General features: G+C 41.1%; 1 protein-coding gene across 1 annotated transcript; it reads left to right on the top strand.

Annotated features, from left to right (window-relative positions):
• The first annotated feature begins 4,728 nt into the window (after positions 1-4,728).
• Positions 4,729-6,044, top strand: LOC147903877 (cypmaclein-like). Its single transcript, XM_087372698.1, has 4 exons — positions 4,729-4,972; positions 5,068-5,115; positions 5,264-5,330; positions 5,423-6,044. The coding sequence occupies exons 1-4, from the start codon at positions 4,904-4,906 to the stop codon at positions 5,605-5,607; spliced, it is 369 nt and encodes a 122-aa protein (XP_087228824.1). The 5' UTR covers positions 4,729-4,903; the 3' UTR covers positions 5,608-6,044.
• The last annotated feature ends 11,273 nt before the right edge of the window (positions 6,045-17,317 follow it).

Consider the following 17,317-nt stretch of genomic DNA (forward strand, 5'->3'; position numbering starts at 1 on the left):
AATTCCTCTTATCTTCTTCTCTCATCCCATAGAATTTGACCATGGCTCTCTGCAAATTCTCTACATCCACGTAAACATTATTGAAAGCATTCATCTCAAACATTTGGATGCCAGATTTCTTTTTACTCTTCCAAGTCATTGTGCCACTTACACAATGGTATCCTCCAAGCTTTTCTCTAGCACATTGGTTTGTTTCTTAACATGCAAGTCTTACAAACCATGGTGTTGGCAATGGCATTGCAGATATCTTATACTTTTCCTCCATAGCAGACTTCAAAATTTTAAAAACAGAGTTGTAAGCTTCACGACTTACACCAGTGGCATCACAAACTCCAAGCACCTCCTTTGCTTGGATGAGGCCCTTGAAATCCTTCATTACCTCTCTAGCAACTTGTTTACGTAGCCCTTTTTGTCTAGGGTCCTTCAACACTTCCATGACATCAGTTGGCTTTATTAAACTTCTTAGAACATATGAAGGATAACTATCATCCATTTCAATTGTTCCCATCACATCCTCCATAAAATTACTAAAGTAGAGTACAAATGCAACACCACAAATATTTTGGGGTAAGAAATTTCATTGAAAATTTGGGGAGCTAACCTTGCAGCCCGTATTCTTCTCTTTCGGGCACCACTATTGGTTGACAATGCATCCATATATTGCAATTGTCTTTTCCTCTCCTTCAGTCTTAAAGGTGTTCCCTTCAACTTTTGTACTCGTTCTATCTTCTCTTGTTCTTTCTCCACAGCACGTTGAACTTGGCCATAGATAGACCTTTTCAAATCTTGTTTGCTTTCAGCAAGCTTCTGGATTGATTTTCCAATTCATGTCACTCCAAGTCCAATGCATGTGCTTTGTCACTGAGTTCTTTGTTTTGCAATTGGAGATCCTACATACTATTATGCATTGCCCACAATAGTAATATTTCCCAAATGTGCAAGTTCTTCTGCTTGGGCTCTCTACACCTCGCTTGCTTGCATAGCCAATGTCTGAGAATGGTTCAATCGATTGCAATAACCAAGTAATCTAGCATGTCCCTTGCCAACAAACCGAACAACATCATGCACTGTATGAAAAGGAGGACTCTTTTGGGTGGCAAGGTCTAAAGGATACAAGTTTCCATCCACCCAAAGGTCAAGATGCTTCTTCCCTTGCAATGGAAGACAGTGAAGCACACTTTGAGGAGTTCCACTATATCTCAAAGAACGTGTGCTTGCATATTCTGCCTCCAGTTGTAGGTTCACATGGTACTTGTTGGATATGTCCTCGAATGGTGCCATGAGGACTTCAAGAGAGGTATCAGTGATGCAGGCTAAAATGTAGGGGAGAGCTAGCAAGGATGGAGCAGTGAGAGGGAGAGAGTAGCAAGGAAGAGGGAGGAGGAGAAGAAGATGAGGGCAAGAGGAAGAGGAGGAGAAGAGTAGGGCGATAGGTGTAGAAGGGAGGAAAGGAGCTGCTGTAGAAGGGAGGAGGAGGGGAGAGATGCTACAAGAGGGAGGAGGGGGGGAGAGATTCTGCAGGAGGGAGGAGCAGAGGAGAGGGATCTTGGGCAGATGGAGAAGGAGGGGAGAGGAAGGAGGGAGGAGGAGCCAGAAGGAGGAGGAGGGGAGAGGGATGAGGGAGGAGGAGGAGTAAGACGGAGGAGGGGAGAGGAGGAGGGAGGGGGAGGGAGGGAGAGGGAGAGGGAGAGAGAGGAGGAGTAGGGAGGGAGGTAGGGAGGGAGGGAGAGAGAGGGAGGGAGGGAGAGAGAGAGAGAGGGAGGGAGGGAGATTCAAAATTTGAAATTCAAATTTCAAAAAGTGGCCCCCTCCCCTCATTGATGGGGGGAGAGGTGGGCTCAAATGTGGGCTTAACCCACCTAGGTTGGGATGGTTAGTCCTCTTTGGGACCCTCCAAGCCCCTTGCATTAGCCCACTAAGCATTCCCTAATCCATTCCTTATGAGGCCCTTTTGAGACCCCAATTCTCCCCTAATGCTAATGACGAAATTAAATATGATAATTTAGTCCTGCGAAGCTCCCAAGACAAACAAAAGAAGTGCAAGTTATAATAAAACATCCTGAAATGTTTACATACATAGGCACGATGTGGCCAAACAAAAAGAAGAACACTCACTAGACAAAAGCCATGCTCCTTCGTTTGGAAGAGATTATTAAAACAAACAACTACAACTCAATAAATGACATATTGCACACCTTACGCAAAATGTATCTATCCTTGGCATACACATCTTCTTCTATCACATCGCTTGGTTTAAAGTTTGACATATTATATATAAGACCCCACCGATAGCTTCAGCATAAGACCCTAGTGGTAGCTCTCATACAATGTTCTCATGGGTAGACACTCTCGTTGGTACAAGGGTAAGCATTTAGGACAGAGTAGTAGACCATCTCTAGCATGGAGTTATCCACACCACACAGTTAATGATACACTATTCATGACTCCGGATGAAATCCGTGAGTGGAAAGAGAACCTACTTCAACCATTCATTGCCATATGTATCACATGCTAGCATGGATCGGCCCATAATTTTTGATCTTGCACATTTGAGTGTAAGCCCTCAACATGACGCACATTTGATAGTTTTCCCTCAGCACAAGGCAATCCCATTGACATCAACATAGTTTGATTCCTTCCTCCCTCATCCTAAGGCTGCGGATGTTCTCCTTCATCTCCCCTCTTTCGATCAGCAGATCATTCCTCAGCATGAGGATATTTGTGCTTCAATGCAGTCCTGCTCCAGTGTAGTGGACATCATCAAGTTTAGCCATAGCGCAACCTGGGGAACCTCAGTGTTTCAACTTGTACTTATGGTTGTAGTATACAATCAATACGTGATGTCGATTAGTGGTTGGATCCAGGATTACATATCTATACTGACATCATCATTCAACACCTCATATGCCTCAGGGATATCTTATGCATCTTAGTTGTATTTCAATCTTCTAGGGTGCCTTCTTACTATTGGTTTCTTCTTGATGAGCCTATGAGAAATGCACCCTCCCATGCCGATGGATGTTTAGCCATGCACATAGCAAATGACCTTCAGCTCATGATAGTTGAGCATATAGGTCTGACAGGCCACCATACCTTGTCAGTTTATGGGCCTCTTCTTCGACAGAGCAAAGTCTTATACTTGCATCTTCGTCCACAGATTTCTAAGATCCCCATCCTCATAGAGCTATTCATCTCATTTCAACATCATCAGTTTCTTATATATATCTCTACAAGTCTAGCCTGTTTAAGAATGAATAGATTAAAAGAGAAATTGAAGAGTTGATCTCATCAATTTGTATTAAGCTCCAGCTTATGTTGTGCTACTATAGCCCATTGAAATTTCTAATAGGCAAAACAAATTTTGGCACACATAGCATTTAATGAACCCGTCAATAGTTTACTATTTTCATCAATAAACTAGGGCATTGGACCATGTTTGCCCATGATAACGATATGTAACTGAAGATAATGGCAAACCATAAAAGAGAGAACATAGTCCAATGTCAAGCCAAAGGAAAAGTAAACAATCAATGGAAGGGTGTGATGAAAATGCCTTGCGAGAGAAGACCTATCACCTATCTTGCACTTTAGAATTTAACAAAGCCCCTCGAAGCCAAAAACTACAAAAGGCATATTTTTGGTCTTCAAAATCTAACCTATCATAACCCCAAAACCCTAGAGTTCTAACCCCAAAACATGGAAAATCATGATACGTGTGGAGATTGTCTTTGCATATGTATCCCATTTATCAAGTTGATCGCTTTTACTATGTATAAATTGATGGTGGAATCCAAACAAGGGGCACACGAGTGCCTACAGCATTGCCCCAAGTGGCTGAATAGAACTCGAGTTGATCCGCTTTCAAAGGGTCTTTAAAAAAAAACTTATGATAGCACCTAGAGCTCTAAGGATGCATTGCTAACAAAAAGTGGGTTTAATCTAATATGAATTGCAAAATCTCGGAGCCAATAGGTGGTGACAAGCTGTTACACAACATTTACGTGAATTTAAAAAGGGTAAAAAAAAGTTTTTCGGAAATTGCGCCCATACGACAATTTATGAAGAATCAAGAATTAGATGCCCAGTCCTTGAGGGTCAGAGTCCAGCCCAGTGCTGGCGTCAATGGGTTGTCAACAAGTCTTTTCATGAATTTGTGACTAGAAGAAGAAAGGATTTCAATTTTCAAATTCCAAGTTTCAACTCCAAAACTCGCTGATCCGTGTTAAAAAGAAGATTACACTGAGTTTGGTCGAAGCAGCTATTGTCTAGCTGGACTGAGAAGAGCGTCGGAAATCGTGCACCATCTAATATTTTTGCAACGGACAGCTAAGAAGATTAGATGGCATCATGGCAATGTCACAATGACATGCGCACCAGTCTCCTGCTTGCAGCTTTGTTAAACGTACTAGTAAGGTGGCTGCTGGGTGACGGGAACTTGAAAGCATAGCGAATCATTATAGATTTGTCAACGATCCCCGTCATTTGGAACTTCGAACTTTGGAACTTGGAAGGTGCAAACTGCACAGCCAGCGTCGCTCTCCTGCTTTGATGATGACGAATTGACGATGGAGAGTCGTCAGAGTACCCATAGGCCATACGCCATAGCCAAGGTGCTGCTTTTTTGAAAATGAAGGCAGAGTACCATCGCCCCCGTGAAGAAACCAGGACACTTCCTGCACCCTAAGCTGGCATTAACTTGCAGCATGGGCAATCGTCCATCGTGTAACGCCGTTGCAAGTCCCAGCTCTTCGCTTTATAATGCCTTGCAGCTGCAGGCCATGATCATCACCATCACTTCCACCCACCGCCACCACCACCTCCCTCCACTTCTTCACGCTCGATTTAAGCTGTGCGTGTCACTTGCTCCACGTTGTTGCTCCACTTCTCAAGCTCCGTCTGCAGCATGGCTGTTCTCACCTCAGCTCTCTGGATGCTGGCATATGCCTTCGTTCTCGGTGCTTTCATCGTCCAAGTACGTGCCCCTGCATGAACCTCTTCCTTTGCTGCATTTTGCCTCAAGAGTCAAGCCTCTTGACCCAAGCTAACACTTTTGCTTGATTATCTCAGCACCAAGCTGAAGCGGACGTGACATACTTAGACGGCACCTACGTCCCTGTAAGAGAACTTCCAAGTGCATGGTTTTTCTGAGGTGTGTCGGTTTCAATTTATTCGACACAAGGGCTAGGAATCGCACATGTTTGTCACCATGTCACCTCTTTCCAGCTTTGTATGTGTTGATGCAATGTAGCTATGGTTGTTCCAGAGCTTGGTAGGTTCCGTCCCTCTCAAGCCTATCAAAGGGCCGCCTCTCTCGCCTGCAGCACCATTAAGTACGTTTTCCGCTCATGTTTTTGAGGAGAGATGAGAAAAGCGGCAATTTCAGCAAACATCTGACTGAATGTTTCCTGCGATATCGTTGCAGATTGCACGTCAGCCTGTGCTACCAGGTGCAGCAAGTCGAAGCGAGGGTTTTACTGTCAGAGAGCATGTGGCACTTGCTGTGCTAGGTGCGCATGTGTTCCTCCTGGCACATATGGTAACAAGGAATTGTGCGGTGATTGCTACGCAAACATGACAACGCATGGAGGAAGGCCCAAGTGCCCCTAGTTCATACTGAACTGGAAAATCTCATATACATTTAATATCCTAATACGCCGTGTTTGAAGCCGTGCCTTATCAGTGCATTCTTAGCAGCCAAGATAGCTTAGTGGGTTCATTCTTGGTATCTAAGATACACACTTTTAGAGTTGATCCCATCCAATAAACATAGTGGGTTCATTCTTGGAGCTAAGATGTACAAGGTATTAGACTTTTAGAGTTAATCCCCATATGCAACTTAGGTGAGTCCTATCTATGTAAGGAGAATTGGTCCTCTCCTTTCCTTGTCATTCTTCAAAGTCTTATAGATGTCTTGAATATATATGCTGAGTGCTAGAGGTTCACTTTCCATGGTTAGCACATGTGATGCCTTTTACCATCATGTGTTTGTTTTGTTCTTGTAGTTATGCATTTGTATGTGAATATATGCCACTGTTATTGACTTACTATATCCTTGCACATTTGTTTATTGCGTTTGCTTTGCTATAGTTTGCATATGTAACATTGTTAAGGTATGGATATTGTTTATGGAATAGAGCTTGCATTATTTCATGTCTTATATGTAGACTCACAAGCAAGTATCTGCATGTGCACACTTGTTGCACATGCATGTGCATGTGTGTGAATAACATCTAGCTACATGCATTCATGTTTGTATTTTTGTGTGGTTACATAGATGCATGCATATAATTTTTTAAATATGGTTTCTCAAAGTCGTTGAAAAGTCGATGATCTTACTTAGATAAATGCAACTTGCAAAGCATTTACTCAATCATGATAGGTGTATTTGCCTAGGATCAATATGGTGCAAAATGTTTATTGCCTTAACCACCTTATGGTTTATTAAAAAAGAGATGTTTGTGAAGTGCTTGATGCTCCTTAATGCAAGCATGCAAGATGATTTGTTTATTGTTAAGAGCTGTTTTGATAGTAATTTTAAAATGAGACCTTCAAGTGAAAAGTCATATGTTTCTTATTTTGTTTGTCATTTAGTAAAAGGGTCAAAGCATGATTAGGTGGAGATTTTTGTGAAATTCAGGGAATATATTGTACAAGGGTAACTTGACTAATTTATAACCTATATGCTACGTAAGGGTATTTGATAGTCTTGATATTGAAACTAATCTACACATTCCAAACTTTGATTATGAGGCTGAAATATTCTAAAATTGTTTGCTTGAATGACACCATTAAACCATTGTAAGTGGCTTTTGTATACCATGCATGTGCCTCAAGCTATATAGGATACCACTATATATTCAAAATATTAAAAAAGCAAGTGTTTGTTGAAAGAAAAGTATTGCTCTACTTGATCTCACAAACCAAAAGAGACAAACAGACCTTTGCTATTGTTTAGGGGGTGTGTGCAATGTGTCTTGCAATTATAATCACCAACATTGAGAACCCAAGCTTTGCACGGGCAAACTTGCATGGCCATCCTCAATCACGCCCCATCTAAAGGTGGATCTTCCCTCAGCCAGCCCAATAGAATGATCAATTCTTAAATTGCTAATCCAATCACCTTGTAGACTTGGATTGGCTTTTGAAATTTTGGCTTAGTCTTAACCCATGGCTCTGGGACCTTCCATCTCCTCCTTTCATTCCATTAACCTTCCATCTCGTCCTTCCTCCCAAAGATGAACTTCCATCTCCTCCATTCCATTGACCTTTTGTCTCCTCCTTCCCCCTAAAGTTGCCTCTTGTCTTTCCAGCTCCTCCCCACTCAAATCTTGACTCTTGTCTTTCCATCTCCTCTCCTCTCCAAGCCTCCATCCAAGAGCTCCTTCTTTGTGACACGTGGTAGGCTCTTCTCCTTCAAGCTGTCATGTGTCCTCTCTTTTTTTCTCTCTTTTCTGTGGGGTTAATAGGTTAAAGATACATTTCAAGACACTCTTCATAACTTTTTCTAGTTTTGTTTAAAATGCCTTTAAAAAAAATGGACTCCAACTTATGGAGCTACTACATGTAATCTTAAAATATTGATCTTAGGTAATATTAAAAGCTTAGTTTACCTTAAAAATGGATGTACTAGAAAATATTTAATTCATAGATGTGCAATGTTTGTCTAGTATGTCAATATCAAATCTACCAATGTGTGAAGTTTTCCTTTAAACATTTTAGTATCTTTGAATTTGTTTAAGTGAAATCATGAAATTAACTTTGGTGAAGTGTATGGTTGAAGCATGCCAACAATGACCCTTACCTTTTAAAAAAGTTTTCACCTCCTAAGTAGGATTTTAAAACTTTATAGTTCACACTCTAGTAAATTTTGATTATATGACATAGTCCTATCATGTTGCGATTGTTCCTTTCTAATTTATATACACTTCTTTTCTAGAATCCTTTTCCCTCTCCACTCATGCCCCCTATCCATCTCCATGATGTTTTGCTCCTTGCTCCTTTTGCAAAATGCCCCCTATCCATCTCCATGCTTTTTCTTTTCTTCTTCTTGGTCCTTTCACTGTAGTGAACTTGCCTATGAATGATTCAACTGGTTCCACTCCTCGAGGTCTGAAGGGAAAACATCTGCCACCATGAATAAGAACTCTTAGAAACCAAACACAAAATTTCCAAATGGACTCATTACACTTACAGGTGAAAAAGGTACATAGATAGAAAGGCTCACAGTGTGATGGTATCCTAGATTGATTGAATGATGGAGAAAGCCACATATCTTTTCCCATGTAAACATGTTGCACTTTTGCGAGCCATCCTTTCTTCCCAAACTTGAACTTTAAGATGCGCCCCTTCCACTCATGCAAGATGTCATCTCTCTTGCTCTTGGGAAACTTATGTGGACCTTTGGCTGATCCTTTCATCACTATCCAGTCATTTAAGCTGTAGGTGCAAGGGATCCACTCATCCAATGCATTTCTGGTGTTGTGGAAGACACAAGAGGTCACAGCATTGTGTGATCTTGTAGCCTTTCTCCTTACCATGCTTGCACAGATTGCAATAGCAAGAATGGGACTCCTATACAAGGCAATGCAACTCCAACAGAGGCACAAAAGAGGGAGAAGGAGAGGGACCAGAGCAGCAGCAGTAGAGGCACAGGAGAGGGACAGAGCAGCAGATACAAAGGCACAGGAGAGGGATAGAGCAACAGCAATAGAGGCATAGGAGAGGGAGAAGAAGAGGGACAAAGCAGCTCCAACAGAGGCACAGGAGAGGGAGAGGGGAGAGAGAGAGAGAGAGAGGAACTGTAGCAAGCAAGCCAGAGAAGGAGGGAGCAGAGAAAGAGGGGGGAGAGGGAAAATGCATGGGATTTGGTTCAAATCTGAGTGATTTGGCAGGCTGGACCAGAACAGTGGGGGGCAGAGGTCCTAGAAAGAGGGAGGGGAGAAGAAAAATTCACCACAAGGGCCCTACCATCCCATTGAAGGCAATTTTGGGCTCATGTGGGGGAGGTGGACCTAGTAGGAGGGTCAAACATGGGTTAAGAGGGGGGGGGATGGTTTGGGTGGTCCCTAGTGTAAGGGGAGCAACCAGTAGGGTCTCTCTGTAGGCGTGCCCACCCTCCACCTCAACATACCATTGCCCCACACCTTCTAGCACTCTCATTGGTACACCTCAAATCACTCTCTAATCCCTTGAAATTAGGAAACACTAATTGGAGGCCCTTTTGGGACCCTAATTCTCCCCTAATGTATAGAGTAGATCTCAAAACTTTGGATGTGCCTCATAAGATTCTATGACATTTTCCCATAATCCCTCACATCCAACATATGTTCAAGTGCAAATCCATTGTAGAGCTCATGTCATGGCATTCCTCCCATCGATCAACTGATGGCAAGTGGAGAACTCTTGCACACACTCGTGCATGGAAACATATTGAAGACACATGGCCAAGCTTCAAGTAAGAACCTAGGAACTTGATACTTGGATTGGCCGGTATGGATGGTGTGAACCCATTTGGTCTCAAAAGCACCTCTTATAGTGTATGGCCAGTGATATTGGTGAATTATAATCTTCCACCTTCTATGGCAATTAAGAAAGGACATGTTATGTTATCCCTTCTAATTCCAAGGAAACATAAAGTTAAAAATCTTGATGTTTGTTTGGAGCCTTTGATTGATGAGCTAGAGGTACTTTGGAGAGGTATCGAGGTGCATGACGTGAGCATGCCTCCCTTGTCTCATGAGACTTCAACTGCAAAGTAGTCTTGATGTGGATGATGCATGACTTCCCAGGCTATGGCGAGTGTTCAGGTAAGCATTGAACTTTTAGTTATAAGTAGGAAATCAATGTGGCACCCTAAACCCACCTTTCTCTCTTAATTGCATCTATTGTTCAGGTCTCACTACTTCGGGTTACCATGCATGTCCTATTTGTGGTCCTTCGCTATTTGCCTCATGGGCAGATGCATTGAATAAGGCCATCTATGAGATTGGATGAGAATTTAGGATAGTTCCACGACTCCTCCACCACTTGGCATGATCCGGTAAGGGTTTGCAAAACTATTGTGTGCTATATTGAATGGAAATAAAGATTTCACACTAACACCATCTTTTGTATAGATACTCCATCTTTTATCGACTACCATATTGGTTCCACCTCAAAATCAATCACCTACTTGATCCCATGCATATCTTCAAGAATGTGGCATCTACCATTTGGAACATTTGAATGGGACACGAGATTCTGCAGGCATAAGAGAGGATCTACACACCCGAGGGAGGATGTGTGAAGCTTGACCACAAGAGAGGCCAAATGGGCATGTATTTCTACCCCGTGCACCATGGAGGTTATCAAAGCTAGAGATGGTGGCGGTGAAGCAAGCTATCACTACAATTCATACTCCCACTAGATGCATGAGGTGTTTGAAGGGGGCCTTCACAAAGAACAAGAAAAGAGGTATAGAGTAATTATATGGCTTGAAATCTCATGATTGGAACAAGATGCTCCAAGTAAGTATTTTATTAACATAATCTCTTTTTCCTTACAAATTTGTGAGTGAATTAGAAGCAACTAATCAACCATTCCTCGTGTGTTCAATTCATACTACCTACTAGCATTTCTCGTAGTGCATTAAAGGATGTGAAGGATTGTATTTATAAGATGGGCGAGCTTGTGAGGTACTTTATAGGATAAAAAATGTGAAGCATATCAATGCTCCATGCAAGGTTTTCATATTGCTAATATGGTGTTCTTTTTCCTTTCTAGGTATGTGAGCTCAATGGAAATAGATCCCACCATGCTTGCGAATACTCGAGTTATGTCACTGGAGATGGTTTGTTTAGTGGAGGAGAACTTTCCACATTCCAACTACATTTCATAGTGCATTTGGTGGATGAGATTGCTATATGCGGCACTGTACATGCACCATGGTTGTTCTTTCTCGAGTGCTTCATGAAGACCTTGAAGGGTTTCGTGTGGGAAAATGCAAGCCTCGAGGGTAGCATGCCGAGGGTTGGTTGGTACAAGAGTCACTTGTATATATTTTTGAGTTTCTTAATGATGTGGATAGCTCTGTCCCACAACTATGGAGAGATGATCAAGACCTAAGGACAACCTTTATTATGCCTGAAGGGAAAGGACGAAGCAAAGTAATAGACATGGAGTTGCTTAATAATATCAACCTCTATTGTATGCTTAATAGTGATGTGATGAAAAGATGGGTGACAAGATACAAGGATGCAAAAGCAAGAAGACAAGGAGAAAGGGGCCTTTTTCGTACACACCACAGATCTCGTGTGCCATACCCTCAGCATCTAAGAGCACTTCCAAAGGGGATATTCATGTGGATTGGCTACTTGATGAAATGGAGAGAGCAGAGAGAGACGAGGGGATGCATATCACAATGGAAGAATGGAAGTATGCTAGAGGATGCACGAGCAAGGTTAGTATATAGAATATTATGCATAAGTTAGGAGCTTTCAACAATTTAGATTGCTTATTTAATTGATTTTGTCTTGGTGTAGTGTACTATGTTCAATGCTATATGGTGTGAGGGCAAGCATTTTCGAACACAACGGATTGATGATAAGAGAAACACATAAGATTGCAGCATCATTGCTAGCTTTGAGGGAGCCAATGGAGCCATGGATGATTATTGTCGCATAATCCAAAATATTATTAAGCTTGACTTTCGATGCTTCTTTGTGTATGTTTTGGATGTCAAGTGGTTTAAGGGCGTTATGGAAAGAGGCCCTAATGCAACAATAAAATGCCATGAAGTGGCTTTGTAACTATTGGATGCACAAATTTTTGGCAAAGCAAGAAGGACACACTAGCACACTAGCACACTAGCACAAACTTTTGGCAAAGCAAGAAGGACACACTAGTACTACACAATGTGAACAAGTACTGTACACATATAAAAATACTCACTTTTAAATATTTGGTACCTTCGATGCAAGGAAAATAACATGATTGTATTTGTGTTTGAATTAGGTTGTCTATCAACCAATGGTGGGATAATAATAGGTGGTGGCATGTCATACCTATTACGCCACGTTCCAAAGTGGTGTATAGTACATTTACTAATATGGAGCATATGGAGGATCATCATGGCCATGGAGGTGATGATGATCATGATACGAGAGAGGAGGATGATCATGAGATAGGAGATATAGATATTGAGACCATTGCCCGTGATTGGATTTTGAAGTAGATAGTTTGGCAAGGGTTAATCTCATTGAGGATGAGATCGCGAACCGTAGCCCATCATTGATATTGGCAAAACTATTTTATATATTGTCTCATTCTCCTCACCTCAATTAATTTTTGTATATGTGGGTTTGCCAAAAAACATTGATTTTTTAATTAAAATTATGTGCTTTGGCAATCATGGGCAATGTTTGGAAAGCAGTGATGCACATTTATCAGCCTGCTTTGGCAATCATGGGCAATGTTTGGAAAGCAGTGATGCACATTTATCAGCCTGTAGCAAAATATCACTCTCTATATTCTCTATTCCATGTTTATAAAGGTGTATAAATCTGCATCTAAAGCACAGTGCAGATGCATTGATAACCGCACTGATAACCGTGCTATTAGATGCGCTAATAGACGCGCTTATAGACGCACTTGTATTTTCACTATTCTAGTTGCACCTATAGATGCACCCGCTATTTTGCACGTTTATCAAGCGCGTCTATAGTTGCTTTGTCTTGTTGTGCTTGTCACAAAGCACCTACCTTTACATCCAACAAACACTCAATTACATGGCTCCACATGGCTATCCAAGTAATTAGGTGAACTCTTGTGCCACCCTTTTAGAATCTTCCCCCTTCCTAAGAATCCATTGTAACAAAATCAAGGGCAAATACCATCTAAGTCCAAGAAATCCTAAACCCAAGAATCCATTGTAGCAAAATCAAGGGCAAATTCAACTAACATACGTTTAAAAGGTAAATTGAAAAAATGGATGAATCTAAAGAAAACACCTTTCAATATCCCTTGAAAAAAAGGTACATTGACAACGTGTATGATGAAGAGTGAGAAGAGAAAGGTAGAGAAGAGGAGGGAGAGGGAGAAATATGGAGGGAGGAGGCAAGGGTTTAAAACTAAACATAGGTATCCTCCTCCATTACCAAGTCTCTCCCTTGCAAGATACAAAATGCAGTCAATTTTGATGCTATATATATGCTTCTTACTTACAAAGTATAAAATGTTACAATAATTTATCAGTTTGACAAGCACCAAAATAAGCATTGATATTTTAGGCAGCATAAGCATAGGGAAAAAAATTGAAAAAAATGTCCAAATAAAGGCTAGAACAAAGATTTAATGGCTTAAAAAGACAATTTAGCCCACATAGGGGCAAGAAGTGATATAGATGCTTCATTCAAAGATAAATTATGACTCATGTGTATAACGTGGGTCACTTGGAAATGTTTGGATGTAATTCATCATTTAATTTGAAGAAGAATCTAATGATTCTCCATCATCCATACCCAAGTCCCATACATCTTCTAAATTCAAATGCACATCTTCCAAGTCGTAACATTTTAGAAACCCTCAAAAGAGCTCAAAGTACCCTCATTCTTAAAAACGCGTGTAGGAGATTCATTAGAATGACAAGCTTCAACGTGCTCCCTTGCATTGGAGTGCTCCACTTCCACATCTTTGAATAAATGGCACAAAAAGAATCACATACCACCACTTATCATTGATGCGATTGGGTTGAAAAATAAATGGAGATATGAAGGCCAATGCACACTTGGGTGTAGCTATAGTACAAAACTATTTTGGGGAATTTTTGGGCCCACATTGCGATGTGCTCATTGGTGAGATTTCAAATCCCTAGCAGGCTCACTCTCTTACTAGGATTTTCTTGATGTATTGATTACCACACTAGCATAATGTGATGAGATGTAATCTGTTAGAATTTACTGGTGTAATCAATTTGAACACCATGCAAAACTTGGCACGTGGTACTTCAAAACTTTACTCCACTGTCATATAGTCATAAAACGAATCTTCCCTATATCTTTCCATCCCCATGTCCAAACCCCATCATGGTACATATCATTGGATACGTTTGAAAAGTTTGAGCTAATTTGCAAAACCATTTCCATGCCCCCCTTTTTGAGCGAATATTCTCAATTGATAAGGCGAAAAGGCCCCAAAATGAGCTCCCTTTTTTCCTAATGAACACTATGAAGAGCTCTACATATAGTGTATGGAAGTGAGAAAACTATATTGAATACAATATCTACATATATAAAGTCTAGATGTTGTGGAACATGTGGTATACAAGCAATCTTTAACACTTATAAATCTAGTATAAAATCATAGTCTAGCTCACCATGCAATCCTTTGAAGGAGGTCACACATAAACAAGGCCACTACTAGAGCTCCACTTGTAAAGGAATACTGCCCTACCATGCATCATGTGAACATAATAGAACATGGCCACTAACAAGCAAAAGGGGCAAAACAAGTAAACTCTTGGATATAAAAATGCCAACTCCTAGCTCTATGTCTAAATGGGCTCCATGGAAAACAACTAAATAGAGGCCAACTTCATGCATCTAGGACAAGTCGACAATCTTAAGACCTCTCGAGAACCACTAGAGAACACAAAGTCTAAGCACAATACAAGGAATTATAATATGCATGTAATCCAATGTGATCACCTTGTAGGAAGAGGAAGATAGAAGAGGGATGATGTGGGTAATAATTATAGGCATATTTCTAAAAGCAAGCATGCTGGTAACAATGAGTAATAGAATGTTGTCAATAATAGGGATAGCAAATAAGAGAGCATAGGAGATATAGGCAATGAGCATTGAAGAAATAGAATTTCTATATGGTGAACAGGGGAGCCAATGAGAAGTGGGAAATACACTACAAGGCATAGGCCGTTTTTCGACAAAAATACCGACCTTTTTTACACTAAAAAGTTTTTTTTTGACAAGTGTAAAGGTCGGTATTTACGTCGCTATTAGCATCAAAATAGAAATGTTGCTATATAAACGTTGCTATATAGCGACTCTGGTAAACGTTGCTATATAGCAACACTGGTAAAGCATCGCTATATAGTGATGCTTAACAGAAACTTAAAAAAAACATTAGTGGGGGTAAACAACACCACAGCAAGCCTTGTTTTGCCCCACTAATGTTCTTTTTTTAGTAATTACAAAAGAATGTTGTTTGTTACAAAATTTCCCTTGTGAAAGGGGTGATACAAAATTGCTCAAACGAGCTGAGAGACAAGCATATACATGCCAAAGATATACAATAATTTTTGTTACAAAATTACCCTTTCGAAACGGGTGATACAAAATCGCTCAAATGAGCTGACATACAAAAGCATATACATGCCGAAGTATATACAAACTACTACTACTACTATTGCTCATCCGAATCGTCATCATCATGGTCGTGCTGGCCTGATCCCTAGCCCTCGTGAACTATGCCTGATCCCTGGCCTGCTGTGTAAGCCAAATCCCTCGTCATCACCGCTCACCTCCACTGATGGGACATTCGAGCTTGTACCCTAAGAGTGAAACCATATTAATTGGAAATTAGATTGGAACTTAAAGAATAAAACAATTTAAAAAGTGAGATTACAAGTAGGAGTAGACTTATACTATGTGAGCAGCCACCTCAGCCCAATCGACTATCGCTCCCAATGGCTCCTGCTCAATAAACCACGGCTTCGCTCCTATGCGAAACGCGCATCTCGCCTCTTTGTCTATGGAAAGGCGACCTATCGCATCTTGCTACGGGCCCAATTTATGAGAGTTAGATAAAGTGCATGCAATATGTAATAAAACAAATAGAACAATAAATTAAATGAGAAGAAGTAGACTTACCACCCATGCCTCGAATTCCAACCATCCCCCTGCACCAAAGTGCAAAGTACCTATGAATTCCAACCATCTTTTTATAGCCCTCCTCTGACTTTTGAACTTTTTGGGATGGTCCTTGTACTCCTTCTTGAAAAACTTCCACACAGCTTTGTCTGTCCAGCTAGTTTTAGCCTTCCCCTTTGCCATCGAAGTATGCAAGGTTGACCTACGATGCTTCAAGACCCGACCCATGTGCTCTTTCATGTAAGAGTTACTGAACTCCCAATTTGGGGGGTTAGGGTATTGTCTTTTCAATTCATCGATGACTGCATTCTTCTTTTCATCATCTTGGTACCGCCAGTCAGTAGCTATGCCGCTCTTGACATGGTGGCTCATCAACTGCCTCATGGTGGCTAGCACTTTTGAGCCCTTTTTATTTTCTATTATCTCTCCAACCCTAGTGATTTCATAGGACAGGTCCTCGGGCAGGAAAGGAGGAGTCATGGGAGTGGTAGATCTAGAGTGAGGGGTGTTACTGTGAGTGCTTACGGAGCAAGGAGTAGTAGAGGGAGTGGGAGAGTGCAATGGACCTGACTGGTACTAGGTCTCATGACCAATTGGAGACCTGTAGGGATGTGAGTGTGCTAACTCATCTACATCTCCCGAGTCAATATAGCAACATCGACCCTTCCTACTCTTCCTTCCCTTACGGTGGGTACGCCCAGGTGATGACCCCTCAAGCGAAGGGGCTAGAGGGGATGGCTGTCGAGTAGGTCCAGCTGTCAGTGTAGGAGAGGGAAGAGCTGAGGTCCTCTAGGATAGTAGAGAGAAGAATCTTATTGCCTCTGCATCGCTCATCTATGCGACAAACTCATCGAGACTCCCAATGAAGCCATGGGCTACTAGTAGAGGAGTTCCTTGAGGGGTGGTCCTAGTGCTAGGTCTAAGAGGAATCTAGTCGCAAGGGTAGGCCCCTGAGGAGTCACCTGAGTGGAATCAAAGTCCTCTAGAGAGCAGAGATCATGATGTCTCCTCCTACGATGGTTTTTGTACTCATCAGATTTGCAACATGATCCCATGTTTAAGTTGGGGGGATTGGACAAACATAGACACAAACACGAAGACAAAAAACAAACACGAGCAGGTAAGAAGCAGAAAGACAATTAATTACTTAAGACAATTATGAAATTCAAACTCAAGAAATTATGAAAAGACAATTAATCAATTGTAAAAATTATGAAATGACATCAATGTAGAAATGATAAATATGAAAGGACAATTATTTACTTAATACAATTATGAAAAGCCAGTTTTGAAATGACAAATATTTATGAAAGACAAGTGGAATCCAAGAAGGTTTTCATATATAAAAAATATTGCCAAAAATACTATTGTTAAACAAGAGTTCTCATGTACAAAAAGAGAGTGCAATGTCTCCAAAAGTATGCTTAAGCAAAATTTGTCTCCAAAAGAGACAT

This window comes from Dipteris shenzhenensis, chromosome 3 (assembly GCF_047967505.1).
Source record: "Dipteris shenzhenensis isolate YYH24624 ecotype China chromosome 3, Dip_SZ_1.0, whole genome shotgun sequence".
Lineage (NCBI taxonomy): Eukaryota > Viridiplantae > Streptophyta > Polypodiopsida > Gleicheniales > Dipteridaceae > Dipteris > Dipteris shenzhenensis.